Source organism: Paroedura picta, chromosome 4 (assembly GCF_049243985.1).
Source record: "Paroedura picta isolate Pp20150507F chromosome 4, Ppicta_v3.0, whole genome shotgun sequence".
Classification (NCBI taxonomy): Eukaryota; Metazoa; Chordata; class Lepidosauria; order Squamata; family Gekkonidae; genus Paroedura; species Paroedura picta.
In genome coordinates this window covers 92539959-92560205 of record NC_135372.1, presented here as the reverse complement: position 1 = coordinate 92560205, position 20247 = coordinate 92539959, and the positions used below count along the sequence as shown (strand labels likewise).

At 44.0% G+C, this 20247-nt stretch overlaps 2 protein-coding genes across 4 annotated transcripts in view; one reads left to right on the top strand and one right to left on the bottom strand.

The window, feature by feature from the left end:
- The window catches only part of LOC143835862 (copine-5-like), a 169681-nt gene extending 163218 nt beyond the window's left edge, over positions 1-6463 (top strand). For 2 of the 3 annotated variants that reach the window (XM_077334233.1, XM_077334235.1), the window contains 2 exons: positions 1032-1105; positions 2116-6463. In XM_077334233.1, the coding sequence (XP_077190348.1) occupies positions 1032-1105; positions 2116-2304 (263 nt within the window). In that variant the 3' untranslated portion in view covers positions 2305-6463. The remainder of the gene's footprint in view (positions 1-1031; positions 1106-2115) is intronic. The other variant, XR_013230366.1, reaches the window with a different exon arrangement.
- Positions 6464-13256: 6793 nt separating this feature from the next.
- On the bottom strand, positions 13257-14009 carry LOC143836667 (galanin receptor 2a-like). The gene has a single exon (XM_077336214.1). The coding sequence runs from the start codon at positions 14007-14009 to the stop codon at positions 13257-13259; it is 753 nt and encodes a 250-aa protein (XP_077192329.1).
- Positions 14010-20247: the final 6238 nt, after the last annotated feature.

Sequence of the window (20247 nt, the reverse complement as noted above, 5' to 3'; positions counted from 1 at the left end):
AACAGAAAAACAAAGTGACTAAGTCTGAGGGGGAAGAAAAGATTACATGGGTGACCAAAATATTTCTTCAAGGGTGGTCCATGTACCATGTAACCTTGGTGTTGTGCTATGTATGAAAATTCCCAATACTATACTTGCTGTGTAGCCAAATTACAGATTAATATTTATGGAAAAGGTTAGAGATGGCTGTGGAACAACCCCTATATGCATGATTTTGCCAATAAGGAAAGAAATGAGAAGTCATTATAGGCTTATAAAGCATTATCAGCCAATCAAAGTAAATGCCAGAAGTGTTGCAAAGCATCAGCTGAGGTCTCTCATGTGACTGTTCAAGCCATCAATTCAAAATGTCATGCCTTAGATTCAGGAACAAGCTGGAAAGTAAAAAGGCCCTGGAACAACCCAGGATGTATCGGCCCCTGTGGAGCTACAAACCAGCACAGTAGGGGTGACTCAGCTCAGCAGCGCACAGTAGGCATTAGCTCACCCGTTGCTCCCTCCTGAAAACTGGCAGCAGTGTGGGGAAAGACAACTGGTGAACTGACATCAGATCCCGTTGTCAATGAAGGGGCTGAGCCAAGAGGTTCCAGCGGCTCAAGCAGAGATGCCAAAGCTTTGCTACATTTGTTCCTGGTGACTAGCAACCCTCTAGGATGCTGGCCCACAGGTAAATTTGCCTGTAAGTTAAATGGCCTGTCTACCTCTGCTTGCATTTGACAGTCTCCAAGTCTGATACCTTGCAGAACATCTGTATAATGAAATTAACAAATGTAACACTTAATTACATCTTGCAATAAGAAATGGGCATTGATACAGCTCATATCGGTACAAATTGCATTACGCAAAGGGGAAATTCCTGTTCAGCTGTCTGAAGGAAAAGAGCTGAGTGATTCTCTCAACTTACCTTTTCCAAATAATTGATTTGTTAATCTGCCATGGGCTTTTTGGAGCTGTTATAGTTTTTAGTTCCTTTGTACTTTGTACATTTTGCAATTCATCCTGGTTACTGTTCACTTCTCCTCACAATGCAGCCATGGTAGAGCTGGATGGAGATGACATTCGAATCTCATCTCGGGGGAAGGTTGCTGAACGTGACATTGTCCAGGTAACAAAGAAATATTTCTCTCATATGGATTTTAGGCTTCTTTAATGTTGTGGGCATCATGTAGTTAAAGGCAAAAGCCACCACACAAACTAATTGTCACCGATCTTGGCACGGAAGAGGAGACAATGGAAGAATCTTTACTTTTCAAAACTGGTTTGTCATGAAAATTTTTATAATACTTGACTGAGAGTTGAAGCATACCAAAATCTATGCTGATCTGAATACTTTTCAGCCATATCCAAGCCAAATCACCCACCCCTGCACTTAAATGGTCTGAATCAGCATTATCCAAATCATGATTCAGATGCAGTCCAATCATTCCATAAAAGCCCATGTGGCTGTTAAAGTTAGTGGGAACATTTGTCTTTTCTTCTATTCTATTGCCTGAGGATTGGGGGTTTGAAGTAGAGACACCAAATTTGCAGTGCAGCTGTTGGAGCTCTTCCTCAAAAGAACCCTCAGATTTCAAAAATATTGGACAAGAGGGTCCAATTCTATGGTCACCCAAAGAGAATGCCCCATATGACCTCCATTGTTTCCTGTGGAGGTTGAATGGGGGCACCCTCTTTGGTTGCTGTAGAATTGCACCCTCTGGTCCAATATTTTTGAAACCTGGATGTTGAGGAGATGCTCCCCCAGCTACACTGCAAATTTAGTACACCTCAGACCCTGCCCCACCCCAAACCATGGAACAGACAAAAAGGCAAAATTCCCCATTGACCTCAATGACACATAGGTTATAATGGCGCCTAACCAATTCAGCCAAGCCCATATTTCCAAATTCAAATCTTCAAGTCCACACCAGTGATTCAAGTGATTCAGATTTGGCCAAATCTATTTGACCTGAATACAAAAAGTACCAAAAACATTTTCAGTGCACATCCCTAGTTCAGTGTGCCTGGATTAAAAAGTCCCAGTTGTATGAATATACACTGTTGTTTTTTTTTAAATAATTTACAGTTTTGCCTTTCAAGCATCTGATCTGATATGCATATAATTTTTTCTTGCAGTTTGTTCCATTCCGGGATTACATTGACCGCACAGGAAACCATGTCCTGAGCATGGCTCGGCTTGCTAAAGATGTCCTTGCTGAGATCCCAGACCAATTCATCTCCTACATGAAAGGACGCAGCATCAAACCCAACCCTGCCCCACCTCCATATACACCCACAGGCCACACCCTTCAGACCCAAATTTGAAAACAAGAAGAGGAAAAGAGCACTTGAGTCAAGTGCCTGCAAAATGCAAGTTGCTCTCTTGTTTCAATTCTCTGTGGACAGGCCAGCAAGGCAGTAAGTACACCATAACATGGAAATCTGCAGTGTACTCTTTAGCCCCAAAAGTCCATTTTTGGAACTGGTTAAAGCTGTAATTCCAGCACGCCAATATGCATAACTGGAAGCACTGATCAGACATGAGATGCAGCAACCTGGCAGAAATGTGGGCTTTTTAAAAACAGAACAAGCCCAATCACTGGCAAGTATCTTCATTCCCTGGTTGGGGATATCACCAAGATGAAAAGAGTCTAATCTGTCTTGACAGCTCTCTTAAGGAGATCTACATCATTCACTTGGCTTATGGTTCCTGTGATGGACCAATCAGGCCCCAAATCTTCTAAGCACCTCTTTCTCTTAACATGAGTTTCTAAAGGATTTGGAAGTTTTATACCCAATGTATAGTCCATCTCTTCTGCCTTTCCTCTTGGCTTTGTAATGGCCTGGCTTGTGGAGTGACCCAGCAGGCTGAATATTGTCAAGTTAATTGTGTGATGTCACCTCTAATGGTATTGCTGCTCTTCTTTGTACCACACATTGTTTATCCCTGAGTTGCTTAATACTGCTCATCCTCTGAAAGTCTAATTTGCCAAATATCTGTGCAAGCCTGGTTTGAGTTAGTGTGCCTGTGTTTGCTTTCATTTTTTGGCAAGGTGCCATCTACCCTTCAGCCTCTGAACGGCACTGTGGAGTGTGTAAACCAGGTGTTCTGAATGTGAGAAAAGGAGAACACAATAAGAACTGGGCCTGCGTTCTTGGCCATGTTGCAATCCTGCCAATCATGCTAGTTGAATCCTAACTCAAGATGGCCATAGGCTTCAACTCTGTGGGCCTAGACTAAAGAGGTTCCGTCCTTTGCCAAGGGCTGGTATGAAACAGTTTCTGTGCTTGCAGCTCAGAGGGCTTTGGAAGAGTCTGGATGGCCTTTCTTCATTTTCAGCTTTTGTAAGGCATATAACTGCTACATAAAATGTCCCAAAACCTTGGGCTATAAGACATGCCCAGAGCAAAAGCAGTCAGGCATGGAGTCTCAGCAGTTGCCTAAATATTCCTCCTTCCTCACTGGACATGTCCTGAATGGGGCACTTTATGCTCTCTTCCCCTCCAGGCGAAGGGTGGCTTACCCTTTACCCATACTGTTAACATTTAATGCTACCTACCCCTTCCTAGGATCAGAAGGGACAACAACTTTTGCTTTACTCATCTGTCAACAAGACGTTTATTTATTCAGAGGATGCTGCCAGGCCTAGACCTGGAATCCCTCAGAATTAAAACTGAACTCTAGACATCAGAGATCTATTTCTCTGGAGAAAATGGTGGACTCTTTGAAGGATGGACTCTGACAGTTTTCGCACTAGTGATATCATTTGGATTTGCATTTTTAAGGGGTTGACTTTTTCATTCATTTCCACACAGTCCTAAACTGTCCCCTCACTTGCCTTGCAGCAAAGGAATCCCCAGAAAACCCAATACCATTTTTTGAAAGTGGGGTCAAACAGGGTCTAATTCAGGGCTGTCCAAGGTGGAAAAGCATGCAATTGGGATTTTCCCCATGCCCACCATTTTGAGTCATTTGGGCATGCCTCTTTCCTTATTGCCATCCCTCCTCTCTCCCCCTCTCTCCTTCTGTTCCAAGAAATCTCACTTTTTTAAAAAGGGGATGATCATGTTACAACACTGTTTCCAAGTTTTAAAAAAGCAGTCTTGCACAGGTGTGCTATAATGTTATAACCCAGGGTTTTTTTTAAATACATTTAGGACAGTGAAAGGAGGGGGGAATCAAGGGTGCAGAATGTTGGAATTAAGGGGTGCAACAAAAACAAAGGTTCAAGCAGGCACCATTTTGCAAAAGGACATTTTTTAAAAAGGGACAGGGAGCAAAGCATGATGGGAGGCTGCCTCCATCAGACTCAGTGCGGAAAGCATGTCACAAATTTCAGCTGGAGAAACAAGGGGAGGAAAGCCCAAATGTGGAAAGGCTAGACTCAGATCACAGCATCCAAAGGAAATCCAAGGTGAGGCTAAAACAAGGTGTGTCTCCTAATGGGGAAATGGTCTCTCTGGCCTTATGTCCAGCTGAGGCCTCTCCCTTCCCCAAACCCTGCTCTCCTCAAACTCCAACATAAAATCTAGGAATTGCCAAATTTGGAGCTGGCCACACTTGTCAGGTTGGCCTGGCTCCATCCCTCAAGGGCCAAGATAGGCCTGGAAAGGGTAGGTCCCTCTCCCCTCTACTACCAGAACCAAGCTTGGTTTCCTATCAACAGCCACCGAGAGAATCAAACTAACAGTGCTTTTTAAAAATCATTTTTTACTATTTAAAGCTGTCTGGTGGTTTTTTATTTTTTAAGATTTCAAATTTTTCTACCAACCTATGGCCATTTTCAGATTTGTAGAAAGATCTGCCTTTTGCCTGTTCACAGCTCCAGTCACTGGATTTAAGCATCTAAAGTCATCCCAACTTTGCTCTTAGAACATAAGATTAAAGAGACATTGCAAAACTTAGTCCTTAATGCACACCTCATCAGCTTCATTGGATCCACGTTATGTCTAAGTGGCCTTATTAATCCTGTGCCGTTTAATGGCTAATTTAGGGTTTAATTATATGTTACAGTTTTTCCTAAGGTTCTCTCTCTCTTGGTTCTAGCAAATTCTGTGCAGGGAACTTAATCCCAGGCATACATGGGTCTGATCAGATTAGATGCAAGTGGGGAGAGCAGTTCAGCCTCCCCCATAACCATTTTTGCAATCTGAAATGCCCCAGAGGTGATAGTTGTTACTGGAGACTCCTAGGGCACGAACGGCTGACACCTAGGTTTCCCCAGCCAGACAAATGGTGACCTTTGGAATAATCTCAGCATTGGAAAATGGAGGTCTAAACCTCCTTATTCATGGATCAAAGCCTCAGTCCCAGTTGTGCCCCTGCATACTTGCGATTACGTTTCCAGCATGGAACTTGTAATATACATCTGGTCATACAGAGGACCCTGGGAAAATGTATTTGTGGTTTATCCCTTGTGGAATATCGGTAGCTGCCTGGGTCATAAATCAGCCAACAGAGTTTTCTTTCATACTTACCATGATGGATTTCTTTTGTAGGACCATCAAATATCTTCTGTTTCACAAGTTTTTATTGATCTTTATCTTCCTTGTTTGATATAGGAGCAGCCTCGATATATGAGCAGCCTCAAATATAATTCAGTAAGAGGACCTTGATATGGGCTGAAATGTTCAGTAGCATAAACTCAGAATACAATCCAGAATTATTATTATTATTATATTTATATGGTTAAGGGGAGCCTTGCCATTGACTTCAATATGAGGTAAAGAATTGTAGCTGTTGCTTCTGTTGCTTTGGTCTCCCAAATTCCCAAAGAAAGCAGAGAATGGCAATAGTTCTACTTCTTTGTTTTGACCTTGTTCAGCCTCTCTCCCCTTCAAGTGCCACTCAAGATTAGAAACCTTCACAGAGGAACCAGAGAGAGGTATAGATAATGTGAGGGCCAGTTCTGAAGCAGAGGAATTTAATAGCATTTGCCTATGCTAATTTTACTTTTTCTGTCTGTGCATTATGTCATGTTATTACAAGTTCACCTGAGTGCTGCGTGCTCTGCAGTTTTGTGTGCCATGTCTCTGTACCCATTGGGTAAAGCATGCCAAAGTGTTCCTGTGCCCAGTTATGTGAGAATATGAGCAAGGTGATACAAATCATAAAACTTTACACCTTGCTGTGTATGAGCACAGTGTACAGGGGAAATGTGTTGGGCAAAGACGATTCATTGTGCATGTAAGATCAAGTCTGTTGAACCCCCAGGCCCATAGCTCTTGGATGGGTTTTGGGAATCTGTAGGTGAATGCCTCTGAGTCCATGGAGAGAAGCTGTAATGTGTACTCCCAAACTCCAAATTTTATTGGTTTATGAACAGCCATCCAGCATGTTCCTCCTTGTTCCATTGACCAATATTTTTATTTGCATGGTGATGCCCTGGAACTATTTATGCTACAGTATCCTGCATTGAATGTCTGATGTAATATGGTTTCTATTGGATTGCCTTAACTGAAATAAATGATTCCTTTTATTAAAGCCGTGTCTCATAGCTTGTCATTTAAGCTTGTCATATGCTCCACTTTTGAAAAGACAATTAAAAAATATCACTATTCTGTCTTGAAACATCCTTCTGTGACATTGAAATGTTCCGAGTTTGAGGTATACATACCTATAATCTATTAAACACTGTGTCGTGTGCACTATACTGCAAGTACATAATGTGTACTACTAAATTTGGTGGTATCGGTTGTCATTAACATTTTGTTGTTGTTAGGTGCGACCAATCACGACCAATCGCGACCCCATGGCCTTCCTGTCCTCTACCATTCCCCGGAGTCCATTTAAGTTTGCACCGACTGCTTCAGTGTCTCCATCCATCCACCTCATTCTTTGTCATCCCCTTCTTCTTTTGCCCTCAATCGCTCCCAGCATTATGTCTTCATTAACATACAGTGAGGCAAAGCTTTGCCTTCCAACCATGCTTCTTGTCAAGCATAGAAAGTCCTTTCTGTAGAATGCTAATGGTTTCTGTAAGAAGCATAAGCACCATTGGAAATGTGAGGAGAGATGATAGGCTCTGTGGAAAAGCACATACATTGAGAAGCTACAAACCAGGCTATGGAAGAAGGGAAGGAATTGGCAGGAATCAGTGAGAAGTATGAACACCAGTTAATAAAGCAAAATCTGCTCAAAATCATACACAGTTCCTTTTGGATAGAGAACTGGGGACTTCTAATCACTTACTAATGTGTGCTGACCGTTTCATGCTTCTCATGATTCATTTATTGTTCATTCAAGATCAAGGTACTTACAGCCAAATACAGGGGGGCAAATCATGTCTATGCTGTCTCAAATATAGTATTTCCAAACTGTGTGCAGTTCTGGAGGCCTCATTTCAAAACAGGTGTGGACAAAATTGAGAGGAGAGCGACAAAATTATCTGAGACCAGTGGATCAAGCCCTATGAGGAAAGACTGAAAGACTTGGGGATGTTCAGACTGGAGAAGAGGAGGTTGAGAGGGGACATGATTGCTCTCTTTAAGTATTTGAGCAGTTGTCTAAGTGACAACTGTTCAAATACTTAAAGAGGAGGGCAGGGAAAGGTTCCTGTTGGCAGCAGAGGATACAACCCGCAATAATGGGTTTAAACTAAGTACCTAATTATATCTGTTAGATAGATATCACGTAAAAAAATTTAACAGTCAGAGTTGTTCAGCAGTGGAACCGACTGCCAAGGGGGTGGTGAGCTCCCCATCACTGGCAGTCTTCAAGCAGCCCCATTCAACTCTATGATTCAATGATACCACTACACTTCAAGACATGGATCCAAAAACCTGGATGAGGTGCTTCTTGTGGCCATTAACTTTTCCCATTCACTTCCAAGCTCTATACACCACGATTCACTATGCTTCCTCTAAACTTTCAGAAGTGGCCTTGTTACAATGCAAAGATCTTCTGCTGAGGAAAACAAAACTTAAGACATACATAGCCCAATTTTGTACTGAATGGTTTCTCCTGCACAGGAGGACTAATAAGGCTATGGATTCACAGAGGCATCCATGGCCTTCTTCCCCGCCCCTTTCACCCCACCCATTTGCAACATGGCACAGTCTTCTTCTTGAAGGCTAATTGAAACCTCTAAACCATCCACATCATTTTGTTCCAGATTTCTAAATTCACATTAAAGTTCTGAACTAAGATCGGCAGGCCTCACTTTTGCAGCTTGCTTTGAAAACATGCCGGATTTCTTCACACAGCAGGGGGTGAGTTATCAGGCCGTTGAAAGAAACAGACACTGTGGCCAAGAATGAAGTGAGAACCAGAGGCAAAGTTCTGCACGGCATGGGAGGAAGGGCATCGATCCACCCTACCTATTACTCTGGTTTGACTGTGGTTTTCTCACATCAAGGGGATACAGAAATTCTCAAGGATCTTAAGCAAGTCTTGTCCCAAGTCTATGACTGTTCTATTCTGAGCGACCAGTCAGGAAAGGTATGGGGAAAGATGTTTGGACCTGTCTTCCTCTACTGCTGAAGGGGGAAGAAAAGCGACACTGAAGTCAACCCATCATATTGCTGCTTGCTTACGTGAAGCGGGGGGGGGGGGGGGGTTGTTTCTTTTAACGGCCCCATGCAGCTCTTGCTTGGTGGCCGTCACATTTATTATTCATGCTGAACCATAGGGACTGTATCGGAATCATCCATCTCACAGGATGGATTGCTTAATATTTATGTTTCATTAGCCTCCCTCAGCAATTATGAATGTTGAGGCAGGCGCTGGGGAACTGCATTAATATCCGCTCACAGATGAAGGAAAACACCCATTTGGCTTAATGGTTTTAAGCACCAGCAGCCTGTGACCATGTGAAAAGGGAAAGAGATCACAGGCCACTGTCAAAGGCACAGCTGAATAAAATAAACACTGCTGTTAAAGTCCTGCCCTGGACCCAGGCTGGTTTGCATCTGTATGCGGACAGTTTATAACCACCGGGGCAGCCGCTCTCAATGTCAGGCACATGAGCGCCATCTAGAGGCCACAGACTAAGGTTCACATAGTCTTTTTTTCCACCACAAAGATGGCAGAGAAATCCATGTAAACGTCTCAGGAGACAGCCAGGAGCAAACTAGCAGATCCACTTAAAGCTAAGCCCTGAAAAGACCAAAGTCCTGTGGCTCGGTAGGAAAGGAGCAGATGAGGAAGCAGGAATCCCCTTCCTTGATGGAGGGCAAGTAACAGTTTCACATTCCGTCAGGAATTTGGGGGTGAGCTTTGATGCCATTAACAATGGAGGCACAGATCACTAAGGTGGCTCACCAGACATTCTTCCATGGCTTTCAGCCATGGGGGGAGGGGGGTTGGCAGGGGTGGTGCCCCTCCTAAAATTTGCCCTACCCACTCAGCTTCCAACCATTAGCCTCGTGGATGTGGCAGCAGTGAGCAAGCAGTTGCTGTAAGAACTGGTGGCAGAGGTGGTGGGGCTGGGCAGGTAGGGTGGGGTGTGATGGTAGTGCTACTGCCTGTGTGGGTGTGAGGTGGGTGCCAATGAGTGCAGACAATGCAGTGGGCCGTGAGTGCCTGCCATGGCCTCTGCTGAGCTCTGCTGCTGAGCACTGCAAGCATTTGCTGCACCTGCTGCCTTTTTCATGGGAGGAGACAGCGGCAGCTGGGGCCAATTTTGAGAGAGCCTCTTCACTGCCTCTGGGCAGGAATCAGCAGCAGGGCTCACAGACTCTTTTGTTTGGAAGGGGAAGAGAGGGCCTTGTGTGCTGGGGGAGGGGGAAGGATGAGTGCACCAAGTGAAGCAGGGCTAGCAGCCAGCAGCCAAGCATGCAGCCTCCGGTTGAAGGTGAAGGTATCCCCTGTGCAAGAACCAAGTCATGTCTGACCCTTGGAGTGACGCCCTCTAGCGTTTTCATGGCAGACTCAATACGGGGTGGTTTGCAAGTGCCTTCCCCAGTCATTACCCAAGCTACTGCCCCTTTAAAAATGCCCCCAGCAAAAAAAAAAAAATTGGCTGGGGGGGGGGGTGCATTGCCACCAGGCAAAGCTACTAGCACCCTATCTTAGCGATCCCCAACCTGTGGGCCGCGGACCACATGTGGTCCGTCAACTAATTGGAGGTGGGCCGCGAAGGACACCTTCTCCACCTCCCCCCAGCCCTTTACAACACACTTCAGGTGTCATTGTCTCCCATCACTCCTAGATGGGACTATCTCGTTGCAGAGAAACAAGCTCAGGGTTCCCCTCGATTTGTCATTGTCATGAGTTAAAATTTCCATGAAAATAAAATGTTCCTTATGTTCATTGTTGTGGCATGTCTGTATCTTATTTTGAAGGGATGTTTAAACATTACCATAGCGATCAGAGAGCGTTAGGGCAGTGGTTGAGAGTAGAGGAGTAAACTACCCCCCCCCCCCACCGGGCCTCAGTAAAATTGTCAAGCGTTGAGTGGTCCCCGGTGATAAAAAGGTTGGGGACCACTGCCCTATCTGACCAAGGAAAACCTAGGCACAGTGATTCATGCAACGGTCACTTCTAGATTAGGTGACTGTAACTTGCTTTACCCGAGTTCCCATGACTTTGACTCAGAAACTGCATCTGGTACAAAATGCACCTGCACAGGACCTCACTATGTCACCATGGAGGACACATATTTGACCAATAATTCAGCAGCTGCATTGGTTGCCAGTTGAATTCCAGATAAAATTCAAGGTGTTGGTTCTAACCTTTAAGGTCTTGTGTTCTCTGGGCCCTGCATATCCAAGGGATCACCTCTCCCCATATTCCCCAGATGAAGTCAGAAATCTACAAATGCAAATATGCCAGTGGTCGCTGACTATAAAGAAGTATGATGAGCCCTTTGTGGCCCTGGCCCCAGCTGGCACTATTTTATTAGGTAAACAGGTGATTCCAGGACACACAGACAAACTGCACACCCTCTCCACCCTACCCTGAATACCCTATGCCACCCAGATATACTGAGATGGCATTGGGATAGAGTTTTATTATTTATTTTCACAGTTTTATATTCTGATTTTAAGTTTCTTGTAGAAATGTATGTTTTACACTGCCTCAAGCCTGAATGCAGAGAGGGATAGTTAATAAAGTGAGTTATTATTATTAATAATAATAAATTGCTATCTGCTCCTACCTATGTGCTTCTGTGCTATCAGAATGGCATTTTGAATTGGTGCTCCTTTTACTGAGAAAGGCAAGAGATAAATGTGATAAATCAGCAGTTCTCTCATGATCATATTCCTTGAATTGGGTGTTGAGCAAATAATTCAGAACATTTCAATGTTCTTTCCTTTTAAAAAAAGAATGTTTTTAAGAGCCATAAAAATAGGTTTGAAATCTGTATGCAAGGTCTATTAAAAGTACAGAAGCTGGGGTGGGGGGAGAGTCTGATAGCCTGAACTACATTTTGCCTCTTGCCATATGTACAAATTGGCTTAATAAACATAGTTTCTTTAAGTCACAGGTATTAGCTTTTCTGGCAAATGTTTAGTTTAGAAGTGGAATGTTTATTCCTCAGTCAACAGTTGCAGAAGGAGCTGAAAATACAGGCCCAATTCAGCTCTGTTCATGAGTGTTGCACACATCACTAATGATGCCAGAAAGATGATCCAGCTGTGTATTGGCATCTGCATTCAATCATACCTGAATCCCCCTTGGTGGATCACATATAATCCATTTTACTGTCTGTAAAATTCACCACATCTAGTAAGTGTAAATGCATCCCCCTGAAGGGGATGCATTTCAGGGTTGCTTGTCCCCCAGTGAGTGTGAATCAGCAGAAGAAAAATTAAGAAGGATGTTGGGTCTCTGACATGATGTCACATCTGGTGAAAACCCAAAGTTGCATCACCTCTCTAGGAACTGCCAGAAACTCTATGTTAAGAAACAGCTTTTTGTGAATCCTAGAGAAGATCAGTGCCACTTCAGAAAGCAGCAGTGGGAGAAAAATGGTTTTTAAATGGCTGTTGGGCTAATGGTATGACATCACTTCTGGGGAAAATCTGGACATGACATCACACCACTCTAGGAATTGCCAGAAACTTTGTGATAAAAGAACAGAGTTTTTGGTGATTCCAAGAGAAGACTGACACTTTTTAAAGCAGCAGCAGGAAAAAAAATTGTAATGATCATTAGGCTGATGTCACTAATGGGAAGAACATCAGACACTCCATGACAAAACCACAGAGTTTGAACAATTCCTAGAGAGGACTGATGTTACTTCCAGCAGTTGCAGCATAACAGCAATATTTTAAAATGGCCATTGGGCTGATGTTACCCCAGAAGTGGCATCACACCTCCTCGGGACTGCAGACAATGGCCATTTGCCCTCATGTTTCCACCCCTCCAGGTCTTCCTCTGATTGCCATATTTGGTCTGACAACCCTAATGTATCTGTTAACAGAGAAGGTGTTAGTGCTCTGTATTTATTTGCAGCTCAGCACTAGAACAATCCACAATCCGTTTTATCAGCCATGACAGTATCTAACATAGTGAGCTAATTCAGAAACAAGCTGGGGAGCAATCTGAGTTGAAGTTCAAGAACCTAAATAGCTGGTAGTGTGATGATGCTTTTAGATAGTTGACTGGGCAGGGTTAGTCATGTCAAAGAAATCATGAGCAGAACACATAATATGGCATGCTTCACCCAAACAATTGGACTGCAAAGAAACAGACATCTGTGAAGAACTGGGCTTGTTCCAATGATGCTTAACTTTAACCATTGAAGTTGAATGAATCACCTCACCCACACATCATCTTTTATTATACTGACAACAACATAATTTTGTTTTTCCATTTCCTAGCTCAGTATCCTCACCCCACCCCACCCCACCCCCAGCACATTGTTATTTATTTAGATATTTATATCCTGCTTTCTTCTATTTTATTCTCACAAATAGATTGTGATGTTTAGATTTGCAATGCCTCCATCTTTGTTGAAGAAGAGTTGGTTCTTATACCCCGGAATCAAAGCAACTTACAATCGCCTTCCCTTCCTCTCTCCGCAACAATCACTCTATGAGGTAGGTGGGGCCGAGAGAGCTATAACAGAACCGCTCAGTGAGAACAGTTCTAACAGAACTGCATATGGAGAAGTGGGAAATCAAAGCTGGCTCTCCAGATTAGAAGCCACCACTCTTAACCACTACACCAAGCTACCTCTCCTCAGAGTAGTATTTTCACTAATTTCCTCTTTTTTGTTTTAACCACTGAAAAACACTTGGTGTGCAATATCATGTGGGCATATTTTGCTCCCTGAGCAGATGTAGATTTTTCTTTTCAGGGTCCAATGGTCCCAGGTCTCACAGCTCTATCATCTGTAACTCCTCCTGCCAAGTAGCTTTTTCAAGCCAGCCTGAAACTGATCGGAGAGGGAGAAGCAGATGATGGGGCTCACTGAGCAGTTGGAGTATGCCAACACGGTGCATATACTGGAGGCCACAAATGCTGCAGAAGTCTGTGGAAGTCTGTGGCTTGCAGACAGGTAGATCACCACCGAACACGGTATCCACATCAAAATGAAAATGGCTAACACAGTCAAAATCATAACAGTGGCCTTCTTGCTCACTGAAGAATGGACCACTACCATCTTCCTGCACCAGAGGGACTGGACAATTCTGCCATAGCAGAGGGCCAACAGAAGCACAAAGGGGAAAAAGGCAATCCCCCCAAAGAGCACAAAATATAAGTATGTTTGCTTTGGAGTCATCAGAAGCATGCAGTATCTAGCATCTTCAAGCACAATGACTCCCTGATGCATCCAGTTGGGAACTGAGACAGTGAAACCCATCAGCCACATGAGCATGCAGAGGAAGAACCGCTGGAGCCTGTTTGCTGGGAAGGAGGAGGTCGGGTGGACCACAGCCATGTACCTCAGGAAGGAGGTGGCAACCATGCTGTAGAAGCTGCAGAACATGGTCCACATAGAAAAGCTCTGGCTGCTTACACACACAGCAGCACCCATGCTCCAGTCCTCATAGACAAAGGTGAACAAAAGCACAGTGACATTGTAGAGGAGGAAAATCAAATCCGAGATCGTGATGTTGACCATAAGAGTGTTGGTCATGATGGAGATGGAGCTGGTGCTGCTGCTGCTGCTGCTGCTGCTGCTGCTCTGGAAACCCTCGATTAGGACCAGCAGCATGAACAGGTTGCCAGCAAAACCAATGAACAAAGTGATGCCACAGAAAGAAGCAAAAATGTGTCTAAGATGTAACACTGTCAGGCCTCCAAAACTGTATTCAGTTCTATGTGAAGAGGTGTTGATGGTGCGATTGGAAGCAAGAAGGAAAACCTCTCTGATTTCTGGGAAGTTCATCATTCCAGCTTGCTAAGGTGATAACAGTGGGTAGATATTTCTCTGGAACAACAAAAAATTAAGAGCTCCATTACCATTATTTCTTCCTTGCCTTTGAACAGAGCCAGCAGTACCAACATCCTAGCATCCACTGGCCTAAATTAATGTTCGCCATGCCACACTGTGTGTCTGTGGCAACCCACACAAGCTATTTTGTTCCGACATTACTTCATTTCTAAGAGGAAAGGGAAAATTTCTGCACAGGCGGTTATTAAACGTGCATGGTCTGCGAGGACTTCGACTACTATGATTAGGAAAACCTACAAAGTAATTAAGGGAATATTAGGGAAAATATTAAAAATTTAGTAGCTATTTAATAGTAGATTTCCAATAGGCTTGTCTCCAGGCAGAGCCAGAACACACAGCTCTAGCTTATAACCTTTCCCTGATGGTCATATTGTGAGATGAGAAAAGAGGGTTTTTTCCCCTGACGTGTGATGACTTTGACTGGCTGTCGCAAAATGCTGCTGGATGCAATTAGTCAGTCATCAGTCATGGCTCAAGGTGAACAATATCCTGCCAGATTTATTTTTGCTTTAAAACAGCCATAGGGGGCTGCCAATCTGATTAGAGGAAAGCTGGGGGAGGAGATATTTAATTCTGTCTCTTCCTGCCATTGGTCCTTTCAAGACTGCTATTTTCAGTATGTTTTTACCTCACAAGGGAAAACTTATGAGGAGGTTTATTTGGGGAGGGCAGGGTTGACAAGTAAGTGGAAGGATGGACACTTATACACAGCTTCTCCACCCACTGTCGGGTGGACCACAGCCATGTCCCTCAGGAAGGTCGGGTGCAGTCTTCTCGACTCCACTGCAGTCTTCGCACTCACACTGGCTGTCTGCAGCCAGTCTCCTCAGAGGCCATCCCATCAGAAGACTGTTCACCCGCCTCCTGGTAGCATCCAGTTTCAGCCCTCACTAGTGAGACTTACAGAGACTTACATAGTGTGCCTGCACACAAAAGCTCAGGCCTTGAATAAATCTTTGTTGGTTGTAAAGGCGCTATTGGACTCAAATTTTGTTGTGTTACATAGACTCTGTTCTCTTATCCATTTGATTTTAAGTGTCGAGCAAAATAGCAAATGCCACAAAGCTACTTTGTGCATTAGCCATCATCCCTGGAGAGCAGCAACCGGACCACACTCGGGTCGGTCAGACTCTGAAGGAAGACTCTGCAGAGGGAGGCAATGGCAAACCACCTCTCCTTCTCGTTTGCCATGACAGCTCCTGGCTGGGGTTGCCTGGCTGTGATTTGACAGCACCTTACACACAGACACGGTGTAGAAGAGGAGGTATGTCATCCAAGCAGAAGTCTCCCATAGGATGAGTGTGCACAGGAAGCCACAGGAATCACAAAGATCAGGCCACCCTTCAAAGTACATAGGAAAGCAACTCATCCTTTGAGAAATATTTCACATTTATAATGGAAGTGGCAACAGTTATCCACTCAAACAAATGTTTCTTGCACCAGCTCATTTAAGGCAGCTCAGAATGCCTCTTCGGCTGACTTTGAAAAAAGGAAAAAAACTTACCAAACCTTTGTATTTTATGACCAGGCTTCAGGCACGGCACGGCACAGCTCTGAGATAAGCCACTGTAAAATGGTTAACTTGGAGGAGACCCCGCTCTGCTATTGTTTTAGCAGCCAGTGATTTATATCACTTTGGTCTACGGGGAAGAGAAGAAAAAGATCTCCTCCCCTAATCACTGCGGATCAAGGGGCGGGGGAGCTGGGGGATAGAGACACCATCCACTCTTCCTGCGTCACAGCATGTGTGTGTGCGGTGGGAGAACAGAGATGCTATTTTAAGCTTCCAAGTCATACATAAAAGCAAACCCTCTGTAAAGGTGTATGGCTATCTCATGGGGGTGTTTTGCAAGGGAAGGGAATGTTAAGCCTGGCACCAAGATAAATCTGAATTCTTATTATATGTTTAAGCCTCCTTTACTTATCTTTTACCTGCAGCATATGCTGTTTTAGCTGCTGTAGTCTTCTTATGGGGAGAAGGGAGGGGACTGGAGTAAGTTTCTTCAGGATATTTCAGGTAGTCCTGCTGACTTCTTTTCTAGATCTAATAAAATTCTATTTGACTTTGCTATTGATATTTCTGGAGTGGATGCTAAGCAGGGCCAAAGTAGAGCTAGTACAGAGCAAAAAAAAAAATTCCCATCAGCGACAGTAAATAAGATGTTAGAATCTGGGTTGGGAAAGTCCTGTAGCTCCAGGGGCAGTGCCAGAAGAGTGTGGGGTTGGGGGGGGGGGAGCATAGTGCCATAAAGTCCACCTTTGGTCTGGATAGCCTGGAGAGCATTTATTCCAGGAGGCTGTTAACCCTTTGTTAGGAAGCTGGACACTGGAGTATACAGAATGAAGCCGTGTGGCCAGACAGTCAGTAGAAGGACAAATTGGCTCTTTACCAGTCACATGAGCCTTGTGGCTCTCCCACAGCCTCTCATCTTGCCCTCAGGTGCATTCCTCACTTTAATATTTGGGAGGCTTGATGCACAGAGACAAGAGATGTCCTGTAGAATGGCCTCAGCCATCTGACGGGTTACCACTGTCATACTGCAGTATCTGCCACAGCTGCTTGTGGCACAGAAATGAAATTGATGAAGCCATCCCAACCAGAAAAATCATCTCCTCCTACATGCTGCACGGGCTGTTACTGATGGCCAGAACCCAGGTCAGCGATTAAAGAAATTGTTTAAGGCACAGGGAATGTGTCCTTGCCAACTAGGAAAAGGAATGCAGAGGAGAAATAGTAGGTAGGTCATGCAAACATTATTATTCCTTTATTTCATAGAAGCCCATGGAGAGAAACACAGATACCCTGAAAGAAGCTCATAAAATGCTTGCTTGCTACCATCCCACTAGTCCAAATAGGGGTTGCTAGCCTGTGGCTGGCACCTGGCAAGAAAATGGGTTTGGTAGGGATCATGGGAAGCAATGTCACATCAAACCCAGAAATAAAGCCATGCCACTCTAGGATTCTGTGCAGACTCCAAGTAGGGTTGCCATCTCCAATTGAGGAAATTCCTGGAGAAGGGGGGCAGTGTCTATGGAGGGGACAGAGCTCATTGAGGATGTGATGCCATAGAGCCTGCCCACTGGAGCTGCCATTTCTTCCAGGGGAACTCATCTCTGTTGTGTAGACTCATGGTAAGCTGTAATTCTAGTGCAACTTGAGGCCCTACCTGGAGGCTGGTAGCCCTAATTCCAAGTAACCTTTTAAGTGTCCCTAAGAGCCTCTTGTGGCGCAGAGTGGTAAGGCAGCAAACATGCAGCCTGAAAGCTCTGCCCATGAGGTTGGGAGTTTGATCCCAGCAGCCGGCTCAAGGTTGACTCAGCCTTCCATCTTCCATGGTCGGTAAAATGAGTACCCAGCTTGCTGCTGGGGGGTAAACGGTAATGACTGGGGAAGGCACTGGCAAACCACCCCGTATTGAGTCTGCCATGAAAACGCTAGAGGGTGTCACCTCAAGGGTCAGACATGACCCGGTGCTTGCACAGGGGATACCTTTACCTTTACCTTTAAGAGGTTCTCAGAAGCAGGGCTCAGAAAGGATTCAATGGATGGCTCCTCTGTACAATGACCAGTCTGGGCCCTGAAACCAACCCCATAAGTTCAAATGAAGAGCAGCACTGCAGGCAGGCTTCCCATTTTCCCACTAGGGGTATGAAATCACCTGCTCACAGCTTCTGGTGCCTGCCAATACTGGAGAGAGACAACAATTAGAAATTACTAGCAGGCAATAGCATTACAACACTTCCAGCAAAAACCCAGAAGTAGCATCACACTTCCCTTCAAATCACTGGAAATTCTATGGTTTTACCATAGAGTTTCCAGAAATTCCTAGAGATATGCCAGCTGCTGACTGATAAGCCTAAGGAGTTATAGAGCCCAGTGAAAATGTGTCTACTCAATACCTATGTGCAATCTGAAGGAAACAGCTCCACAATTATGTTTAGAAATCATTTATAATTTGTGGCACCACATTTGTTCCTCCTGGGAACTTAGGAAACCTAAGTTAATATTTGTTGGAAAACAAATTATTTCTCTCAGACATATTCAAGTGGTTAGCCATGTTGGTCTGAAGTAGCCCAACAAAAACTGAGTCCAATAGCACCTTTAAGACCAACAAATATCTATTCAGGGTATGAGCTTTTGAGTGCAAGCACTTTTCCTCAGAAAAACTGGAATATCATGAGAAAATAAATATATAGGAAAAAAAGTAAATTAGTGTCAAATTAGTAAACTTTGTCATAGTATCCAAATTATGCCATATGATAATTCTTAGGTAAAACAGCTAACCAGTCCTTTTGAATTCAGTTGTAGTTCACAAAAACATTGGAGAAATAAAACTGTCCATTTTAGTAATTAATGGCAGACACTTTCCCAGTTGTGAAAATAATTAAAAGGGACTAGTTGTTTTCCCCCTTGTCTCCACTCAAGCATGGAAGTATCTCTGGCCAGTTTTCTTGTCCTGGGACCAAAGAGTTAGATTCTGAATTACATTACATACTATTTAGATCACATTACAGTCTCATTGTCACAACTAAAAGAAAAAGAAGAGGGGATTGTAAGGAATGTGGATATGAGAGTTGAATGAGCTTAGCATGCATAGTGAGATTTTTTTAAAAGCCTATGTCCTTGGGTTTGCCATTGTTTTGAGTGTTGTAATAACTTGCGTGTCTGCAATCTCCCTTTCTAGTCTGTTCTTGAAGTTCCTTTTCAATAAAACGGATACTTTGAGGTCCCTTATTGAATGTCCTGGAAGGCTGAAGTGTTCTCCTACAGGTTTTTCAGTCCTGTGTTTTTTGATGTCACTTATCTATAATCGTTTATGCATCTGCCAGGATGGGAGCATTGAGACATCAGAACATACATTACTCCATCCCTACAGAATATGTCCAACTCAGAGGCGATTAAAGACATGTTATCAGATAAACACACTGAAATAAATTCTGTTGTTGCCAAATTTGCTTGGAGGGCAATTAAAATAAGGAAAACTGGGTGAATTCTGGGCAACTTAGGTAATGGAGATAATACATGTGAATTTTAAAATGTAATTGTATAGATTCTTATAGTTGGGATGTTTTGAATTTTATACTGTTTTAATTACCAATGAATACTTTTATGTACATTGTAATTTGATTACTGGTCTAGTACCGTATAAATAAATATTTTACACACATACCAGTCAGACTTGTGTTTGTTAATTCTTTGGCGGAGGGTTTGACCTGTTTGCACTATGTAGAGAGAACAGAGGGACATTGTTGGCACTTGATGGCATACACAGTATTTGTAGATGAGAAATTGTATAAGCCTTTGATGGTGTAGGTGATGTTGTTAGGTCCAGTGATTGTGTCATTGGAGTGTACGTGGCAGCAAAGTTGGCATCTGGGTTTGTTGCAAGCTCTAATACCAGTGTCCATGTTGCATTGTTGTGGGTGAGGATGTTACGCATGGCAGGATCCCTGCCTTATGCCTTGGCACACTGTCTTCTATAACCAATGACACCCCACAATAGTCTAGGCTTACGCTAAAGCCATGACACTGCTAGGGTCAGCCAAGCCAGGCCAGACTCCATCTTAGAAATCTTGCTCTCTGCCTTAGGTTTGGAATGACAGCCTTTGCCTGACCCAGAGGTGCCTCTGGACTCCAGCTTGCATCAGCTTACCCCCCCCCCCATTGTATTTCTAAGTGAGTGGACTGGCTTCTTCCTAAGGGCTCCTAGGAAAATCCTTTGTCTTGCAACATTTTTCACACTTGGCCCCTCTGCCAGGGGATATTTCCTCCCCACACCCTGTCAGCTAGACCTGATGGCTCTCTTCCTCAGAGCCATTAATACCTTTATCCAAATCCATTTACGGCCATCACCCCCCACTTGGCCAGGTATTGTCCTAATCTCTGGGGACCCTGGAAACTTCCAGCACATGCTTACCT

Excerpts from the sequence above, each read along its gene's own strand:
- LOC143836667 (XM_077336214.1), bottom strand. The coding sequence starts at position 14,009 with ATGACCAACACTCTTATGGTCAACATCACGATCTCGGATTTGATTTTC.